Raw genomic sequence first — 9,920 nt, forward strand, 5'->3', positions numbered from 1 at the left:
AGAGGAGTGAAATTCTGGCTTTTGGCGACAGGCGTTTCCGCTGGTGCATGTGAAGATGTGATCCCGACCATTTGTCTAGGAGATCCAGTTAAAATGACCTCACATGGAATCTTCCGTATTGTAGAGCCTCGTAGGAGGCTACCATCTTCCCCAGAAGTCGAATGCACTGATGAACCGATACCCGGGCTGGCTTCAGGACATCCCGTACCTTTGATTGGATCACCAATGCTTTCTCCACCGGTAGAAACACCCTCTGCACTTCCGTGTCGAGTATCATCCTCAGGAACGGCAGTCTCCTTGTTGGCTCCAAACGTGACTTTGGAAGGTTTAGGATCCACCCATGATCCTGGAGTAGTCGAGCTGAGAGAGCAATACTCTGCAACAACCTCTCCCTGGAAGATGCTTTTATCAGCAGATCGTCCAGATATGGAATTATGTTCACTCCCTGCCTGCGGAGGAGTAGCATCATCTCTGCCATGACCTTGGTGAACACCCTCAGCGCTGTGCAGAGGCCAAATGGCAGTGCCTGGAACTGATAGTGACAGTCCAGTAGCGCAAATCTGAGATAAGCCTGGTGAGGCGGCCAGATCAGAATGTTAATGTACGCATCCTTGATATCCGTGGATACCAGCAATTCCCCCTCCTCCAGACCAGAGATCACCGCTCTCAGAGACTCCAACTTGAATTTGAATTCCCTCAAGTATGGGTTCAGTGACTTTAGGTTTAATATCGGCCTTACCAAACCGTCCGGTTTCATTACCACAAACAGGTAAGCAAGGATTTCTTATTTTCGGTAAAATAAGATTCCTCCTCCTGAAGGTACCTTCTCAGAAATATGTAAAACATCCCTAATAGCTTCAATCATTAGGTGCACCCCTCTAGCAAGGGATGCATCTCTCCCCATCACCGTCCCCTGTATCAGAGTCGGTATCAGTGTCAACTTGCATTATCTGGGCAAGTGTACGTTTTTTCGGGTATGCAGGTGGGGTTTTAGAGGAAGTAGCGAGAGCTGAATACCTCAAACCCTCTACAGATTTTCTCAAAAACTGTGTTTCTTTCTCAGTATGTGACATCCTTGTTGAAATCTGGGATATCATTCCCCTTAAAGAATCCACCCATGGCGGTTCGGAATCCGAAGGCTGGGAAAGCACATTGCAGTCCTGAGTACATGGGATAGACTCCTCAGGAGAAGATACACATTATGCAGCACAGGACACGGAGTCCTTAGACATGGTAAAGTGGGTACACACACTTACACACACACAGGAAAATGTCAGACATAGTTTCCCCCAGAGAACCTTCAGAGAGTCACAGAGTACAAGGAACCAGCCTGTAGGCAGTTATTATGATAAAAGCCTGGTGCTGACTTATTAACCTTAATAGGGTAACTAGTACTATAATCACACTCCCCCCCCCCCCCCCCCTGCCCATAACACCCTGGTACCGCAGAGGTATTGCTGGAGTTATCTGGACGGCAGTGCTCCCTGTCAGCGTCTCTTTCCTATGATCTGCAGGGAGAAAATGGCGCTGGTGAGTGCTGGATCCACTCTGAGAGGAAGCCCTGCCCCTTGCAATGGCGCGTGGCTTCCCGCACTAAGTTGTTTATACTGGCCTAAGGTGTTTGTTGCTAACAGCAGGGATTAGCCCCTGTTAGCCGAGTGACCAGTTTAGGGTGACTTGCGCTGGCCCAGGATGCCCCTCAAGTGCCTACATAGTGTGCTGCTGAGCCTGCTGGAGCTTAGCCTGTCAGAGCTGCACTCCCACCCTTGTGCCGCCATTCCCACTGGTGACCCGCTAACTGCTCTTCTTTCTTCTGGCTCTGTTAGGGGGTGGTGGCCGTGCTGCGGGAGTGAGCGGTCGCCTCGTGAGCTTGCGATCAGCACCCTCAGGAGCTCAGTGTCCTGTCAGCGGAGATAGAGAACCATTAACTTCAAGAGTTGGTTCCTACTCTCCCTCCTCCCCCCCCCCCCCCAAGTCCCATGAAGCAGGGAGGCTGTTGCCAGCAGCCTTCCTGTAACCTAACAAATTCAGAAAATACTAAAACTAGAAAAGCTCCTAAGAGCTACCCTAACTGAGACCGGCTGCTCCGGGCACATTTTCTAAACTGAGTCTGGTAGAAGGGGCATAGAGGGAGGGGCCAGCCCACACTATTAAACTCTTAAAGTGGTACCAAAGGACCCGCCTTTACCCCCATGGTACTAAAATGGACCCCAGCATCCTCTAGGACGTAAGAGAAATAAATCAAATGAAAGCCTAATGACATTATTAATGTTAGAAAGCATTGAAACATGGTTGATCGAGGTTTCTAATACATGATTCATTTTTTTCCCCATTAAAACATTAATGTAAAAAAATAATAATAATAAGTTTTACACACCCAAAAAGCATGTGCGTGGGGGTGGGGTGGTGGGGCGTTCGGTTGGGGGGTTTGAACTGGTTTTATTTTCCAACCCTGCGATTTTGGGTATATGTACCTTTGAGTTTGAGTATGGCAGATTTTGATAGCTCATTTGAATATTGGGATAATATTTCAGGAGAACGTAGATCGGTATCGCAAGCTATTATCGGTCACTACTGGAAACACGTGCTATATGCACTAGATTGTACACAACATAGTGAACATTGCCATGCCTGCACAGTCTATTTTTTCTTGAGATACCGACCCTGTGGGACTGTGCATTGTCATCACAAGGTGTATACACACGGTGTGATATGCACTATGTTTTCTACCGATATGGACTATATAGTCCGTATCGGTAGTTTATATTGCACCGTGTGTATGCACCTTAACACTAATATGTTTTATTAACAAATCCTTAAACAATATTAGTATTTGTTGGACTTGCCCAGATATGGCCAGTTCAACCACACAAAACGACCACCCAACCAACCAGTGTACCACACATAAGCTGATACTACTTAGTAAAAAGGCAACTTGATTGAATGGATTACTGCATAATCTGTTATGGTGAAATGAGGGTTGTACAATTGTCCTATCACTGTGTAGTTTGGACAGGTAGAACACATGCTAGTACTGTAAGGGGACATGTTCTGCTACACAGTAATCTACCTCTGTGGAGATAAAATTACCAACCATATAAATGCTACTTTGACGCGCATTGTGTAGCCAAATTACACCTGGATCTGGGTGTGGCAATTGTGCTGAACATCTTGGTCAAACTGATGCTATGAAAACGACTGAAAGGGAGAAGGGTCAAGAGAGAGAGAGAGAGAGAGAGAGAGAGAGAGAGAGAGAGAGAGAGAGAGAGAGAGAGAGAGAGAGAGAGAGAGAGAGAGAGAGAGAGAGAGAGAGAGAGAGAGAGAGAGAGAAGGTCGAGAGAGACACAGAGACATTGATTGGGATGTACTATGCATTGCATTGTGGATGCGCTACATACACCACTTATCTGGTACATACCAGCATTAATAACACTGATATGTGCCTAGAATTGCGATTAAGATTAAAAAGGGGAATTCAATTGTGCCAGATAAAAAAAATTTGCGCAAAAAATAATAATTGTCTTTTATTGCAATTTTTGCCCGATGGTCATTATCAGGTAATCAGTTATAGCCCGTTTTTTTGCTGAAAACACATGGATCCGGGTTGTTTCTGGATCCCTGTGTTTTTGCAGCTGCGATAGGCCAGGCGAAAAAAAATCCTCAATAATGCCAGCTATCGGGACAATTGATTAACACCCAGGGGATCAATTAGCCGTGGTAATTTACCACGGCTAATTGAAGTCTCCCTTAAGTATAAAGCAAAACAAAGTTACAGCACTTTTTGTTTTTTTTATCAGAGTCAAAATCAGCTTTATTGGCCAGGTGTACTCACAAATTATATATATATATATGTGGGTGCACTCACGCAAGTGTACAAATCAGTCCATACGTAAAAGAAAGAAATTTATTGTAGTCATCAAAAGCCTTGGTGTCGACGTTTCGGTTCAATGACGAACCTTTCTCAAGACCGGCAATACCTAATAGTCATATCAACATCTAATACTATAGGCTTGTAAAATGTCTATAACAAAAACAAAAAAAGCATATTAGAAGACTCCGCCTCCCAGGCCATATGGCAACCAAATCTCAAAAAGACAATCTCAAATGAGAAAGACTCATATGTGGATATATCCACATCACAGCCCATCACCAACTATGTATAGAAAAATCTACAGTAAAGTGTCGAACAAGTCTGAAAACGACACCACCTTCACCTGTGATGTCACCATATCATACCTCTGCAGGATCCAACTCACCTGATATCACTTCCACCAGGATATACATGGGAAGAAGGTAGCAGGTGTGTATACCAAAAAGTTAGAATCACATGTTCAAAGAAGTCACATGTATCTACGATAACAATGCCATATTATCCAAATGTGTCAGGGAAAAAAAAAACACTATATATGTATATATTATATATATATATATATATATATATATATATATATATATATATATATGCGCAAGACCAAATCTCCTTAAGTGCCAATATATAAGCTCACATTGGACATACCTGCTAATCCAGCAGCTGCTACTTAGATGCAGCTACAGGGGCATACGGGTACAGGGGGTGCTAGATAGCCAATACAAAAAGATCATCAACATATATTTAGAGATAAACGGCAAAGAAACAATGTAGCAAAAGGAGCGTCACTTACAGGACTCCTGAAGTTCTAAATCGTCCCTGATATATACACACACACACACACGCACACACGCATTTATTTTGTGTATCAGTACTCTAGTCAGCACCACTTGTACTGTTCTGTTTAAAAGTACACAGGATGTGAAACTATACACCTGTGCTGTTCAAGACCACACTTTATTTTTGTATATTAACTGATTTATTTTTAGTACTAATAATTTGCAGATTACTCATTTAGCAATTCTGCTAGAGATCTGCAGATCGTGTTTAACATCTTCACAAGTACATAAAGTTGCAGACCATCAGATACTGAGAAACTAAGGTTAAACCTAACACTGGATTTATTTTGATCTCTTATTCCCCTTTCACACCGCCAATGCCGGATCCCACCCGGGAATTGGAAACGGGTGCTTCCCGGGTGGGATCCGGCATTGGACGCTGCTGCTGGCTTCCCCGACACGGCAATATGCCGGGCGGGGTTGCCATAGCAGCGGGGGCGGAGCCGGCAGCGGGGGTGGAGTCAGCGCTGGGAGATGAGATCATCTCCGCGCCGCCTCTCCCTGTTGGAGTGAACCCGGGAGCCCGTTTACGCTGCCATTGACCCGGTATTCAACCCGGGAATAACACTTTATTCCCGGGTTGAATTGACGGATCAGGCGACCCGGGATTTCAGCTATGGCGCTTTCACACCGCACGCTGGCCCGTGTAGACCCGGCAATATGCCAGGTCAATACTGGGTTATTTGTGCGGTGTAAAAGGGGTATTACTTATATACTGTATTTTTATTACGGACACCCTTTTCAGACAGAAATGTCTGAAAATCCCAGCTTTACTCTGCATTTGAGTGTCGGGTTGTTTTGTCTGATCCGCCCTTTCACGCAGACAAGCAAATTACCGGGTCAAGAATTTCTAACCGGTAATTTGCGGTTCAACACGGATATTTCGCCTGTGTGAAATGGTCAACCTAGGTCGAATTTCCAAGGTCCCTGACCCTGGTAAATTCCTGGGTTGGAAACCTGGGAATTTCACACTGGGTTGACCCTTTCACACAGAACAAGGACCCGTGTTGATCAGCAAATTACCAGGTAGAACGTCTTCACCCGGTAATTTGACTTTGTGTGTGTGAAAGGGGTATTAAGGAAACTCTAAGGTTGATGAAAGTTGAATGAAAATTGAGTGTATGTGCTCATGAACTATGTGCACAGAAATAAAATTTGTATATATGCCCACACGCAGAATTGTACACAGCTTGCCAGCAAACAATACAAGTATTAACTCTGATGTCCAACACTGCACTGATCGCAGTTGTGCCGACACACCCTTACTAAACTTTACCTACCTGGGAACACCCTCTTACACCCTAGTTATGCCTCTTCCGCAACTCGCAAGTGGAGATGCAACTGAAATGTGTATGTCCCTACATTGCCAGTACTTACATATGTACACATATCCAGCCAGCTCAGTGCAAACACAGACAAGATACATATCACCCACATGCATCAACCTATCTGTAAATTATTTTACACAGAAACATTATTCCCGACTATTCTTCATTACACTGAGCTTGCATGTATACCTACAGTATGTGGAGTCCACATAAGGATATTACAGCCCGCATCAGTGGGCAAATCAACTCAATGCATTAGCCACAAAGTACAGGAGAACAAGTACGAAACGCCATCATCTCACGACCACCAACATCGCACACATTACCTCTCGCCTCATAGATGTGCATGTGAGCATCAGAACATAGTGACCAGACATCACCAATAATTAAATGATCCTCTACTTAACGAGAGGTTGTTATGTGACATTCATGTAATATACTGTCTATTCTTCAAAACTAGTTCTTCTGCTAAACCATGGCATATTCATGAGTGCTTTAGAATGGAAAAATGACTCTTGAATTAGACATTCACATTGGATAGAAGGAACAGAAAACACGACGTGACTAATTCATTGAGTGAACCAGTTACTTTCTTTTCCAGATATATTGATATACACAAGCATGACACTGACAATTCCACCAAATCAAGTGGATACAATAAAAGACATATTTACCTATGGAAATAATGGGTTTAAAAAAATAAAATGACTATCGTTACTAATGGCAATATTTAGTTCTAAAATGCCAGGAAAAAATGTTTAATAATTACTATAACTACCACCCTTAGATACATTTTTACTCCATTCAAATGTACTTATTTTAAAATTCTGAAATCATAAAAGTGATTTGACAACTCTTGCATGTGGAAGAACAGTACACAATCATAAGAAGTAGTGCAGTAAAGAGTAGCTCACCTGCTTAAATAAGAATTCATCACTGGTGTTGTTCTTTAGGGAGATGGCGAAATGAGTGGCAGATAATATAACCCCACTGAGAACAGCAGCCCTCATCCGCACTGGAAGCAAAGTGTAGATGGTGTAGATGAAAAACACGGTCCACCATATTCCATCAGAGGCACTCCGGGGTCTCACCAGAAAAACCGACACTACCTGAACCATAAAGATCACGATGATGACAGTGTAACAAGCTATCCACATATAGTCTTGGTGGAAGTCATTCCTATTGCAGATGGCTATAAGCACAACAATGATCAGCATGGCCACAGACAGGACAGCAACTTTAGGCACCTCGTAATCCCCATGGAGACAGTGGAATATGAGCATAACCAAAAAGATCAAAATCAAAACAGACATAAGCATTGTAAGGCTACTTTGGTTGAGCCTAAAGAAGTAGCGTTGATAGAGACGTTCAAGTTTATCCGACTCGAATTTCTTGGAGCGGAATATTTGCAGGACGTCTGTGCAGCAAACCGCAATTGAAAAATGAAACTCTGACCCATTCTCAGCCCCTTCTCCTTCTACTTTTACTTTGGCCATCTTCTCATCCAAGCCAAGCTCCACAGATTTTGGCCTCACCTCTCCTTTGGGATGTTTCTGGGCAGGTTTGTTGTTGTTCCTGCTTTCCTCTCCATGCTCCTGCCATGCAGATTTGGACCTGAAGCTAACCTTATTTTCTGACATAGAATTCTTTCCCGTCTGGGGCTCATAGTCTTCCTCACTTCTCCATAGCCCCATCATCCGGGAAGTCTTCTTTCTAGAAGACTGGCTTGAGTACGGGTACCCATTGGCCCTGGTCTCTGCTTCACCCCAAGCAGACCTGTGCTCTGCTCCTGCTCGCAATATGGCAGCCCCAAATCCTGGTGGGCTCACACTGTTTGACCTAGACATGTCCCCTCACAGCAAAAGTTGTGGTCCCCACATACAGTAGTAGTTGTGGACTTTACATAGTGTTACATCTGTAATTTTACACTGAATTGTAATTAAATCCAAAATTACAAAACGCTGAACTAAGATACACAACGTAATCCCAAATTATTACAGCAACTCCATTTTAATATTGTATTTCCAATTCTTATTATTCCATTAACATATCTTCATGTTAATCATCCAGCATAGGAGTCAATTAGATGATTCCATTTCCTTATGTTGTCAAATGTTGTTAGAAAAAAAACAACACATAACATATGCCAAAAAAAATCTCAAAGGGAAAACTATCAACATATTTGACTGCCATGTACCTAATCCCACTGTAGAAATATATGCACAGCTCAATCCGTTATCAGCCTTCTGGACAGCAAATCCTCTAATAACACAGATTAAATAATTTGGCAAATCCAGATAAAAGACTTGAAGCAGAGAGTGATAAAATTATTTGATCATCATCACCAAATCTGATTGATAGTGTGGAATGGATACCTGACAGCAACATCACACCTGGGCAGGTGGCAGGCTGTAAATCACAGACAGCGGAATACATTGTCAACCATGAAAAGCGCAGAGTCGAATTATTCCTGATGTTTTGGGTTTTTTCCTAACAACACTGTGGAATTAACCCTCAGTTCTCAAGCTCAGCTCAATCCACATGAAATGTCAGATGTGATCTTTAGTCTACACAAATGCAAACAATGCATGATGGATGCAGGGCTCAATTAGCATGGAGATGCTAGGAGACATCTCCACGGACCTCATGGTGAATATCAATAAAACAGTGGCCATCCTGTTGATATCAGCATAACATTACTCAGTGAAGCTGGGTTTCCCTAAACAAACAGCACGATTGGTCATATGTCAGATTCAGTCTCAGTGTGAGAAGGAGGGGGACTGAGCACCTCATCTGGAGCTCCAGAAGACACATCCCCTGACAGAGAGATACATTTCTTCTGGATTCATCATGTTAGGTAATAAGGAATGAGGGTCATCACATATGCCAGGACTTTCTGCTGGGTATCTTGCACTGAACTGGGAGATCACACTGGAAGTGCTGATCCACGGGGTCATTTCCCAAGCATCCCAATGTCAGCAATGTGTAAAGCAGCCAGGATTTTCCCTCAGACCTAGCAGGGGCTTGAATCTTGTCTTCTTCTATCACACACTGGAAACTACATCCACAACTTGGCTTTACTCACTGTTTGTAGAATCCTCCAGAAAACAGGCCAGCATGGAATTACCCTGCACCGACAGCAATTCAGCCGTGTTCCCAGATCCTGCACAGTCTCCCAAATCCTGCAAAGCAGCCCAGCTCCTGCACAGACTCCCAGCTCCCGCACAGACCAGTTATTACACACCTCTGTAGATTAGGCTTCCCAGTGATTTTGCAGAGCATAGAGACATGCAGCACATCTCTGCAGACCACACACTCCCACCGGCAGCAGCTGTACCAGCGGTCCACCTTTCCAAATAGTCTTTGTACTCTCATTCAACCAAACGGCTAGATCAGGCTCCCCCTTCCTTTCCCGCCTCTCTCCATCCGGGATTGGCTCAGTAGCGCTGTCAGGTTTTTCCCACGTTCTTTGGTTGATCTGATATTTGATGCTTTATACACAAGGAGGGCGGGAGAGAGAGCGTGATACATTTATATACAGTGTGATAGATTTATATAGAGTAAAATAACAGAAAAGAAAATAACATCTAGGGAGGAGAATAATACTGGGATGATGGCGATATACTTGTAGGGAAGAATATAACTGGGGTGCAGATGATGCAGGCATATAACATTGGGGTGAGGGGTGAAACTGGGAAGAAAATAACACTGGAATAAGGAAGATGTATAACATTGCGATGAGGGTGATGAAGGCTGGACTAGAACACTGGGATGAGGGTGATTCTGTTAAAGATGTAACACTGGGATGAGGGTAATAAAGAAATATATATATATATATATATATATATATATATATATATATAAAACACTGGGACGAGGGTGATG

At 43.5% G+C, this 9,920-nt stretch overlaps 1 protein-coding gene across 1 annotated transcript in view; it reads right to left on the reverse strand.

Annotated features, from left to right (window-relative positions):
* ADCY5 (adenylate cyclase 5) overlaps positions 1-9,508 on the reverse strand; it is a 984,560-nt gene extending 975,052 nt beyond the window's left edge. The window contains exon 1 of the mRNA XM_063934061.1: positions 6,950-9,508. Coding sequence (XP_063790131.1) covers positions 6,950-7,882 — 933 coding nt within the window. The 5' untranslated portion in view covers positions 7,883-9,508. The remainder of the gene's footprint in view (positions 1-6,949) is intronic.
* Positions 9,509-9,920: the final 412 nt, after the last annotated feature.

Source organism: Pseudophryne corroboree, chromosome 7, assembly GCF_028390025.1.
Source record: "Pseudophryne corroboree isolate aPseCor3 chromosome 7, aPseCor3.hap2, whole genome shotgun sequence".
Lineage (NCBI taxonomy): Eukaryota > Metazoa > Chordata > Amphibia > Anura > Myobatrachidae > Pseudophryne > Pseudophryne corroboree.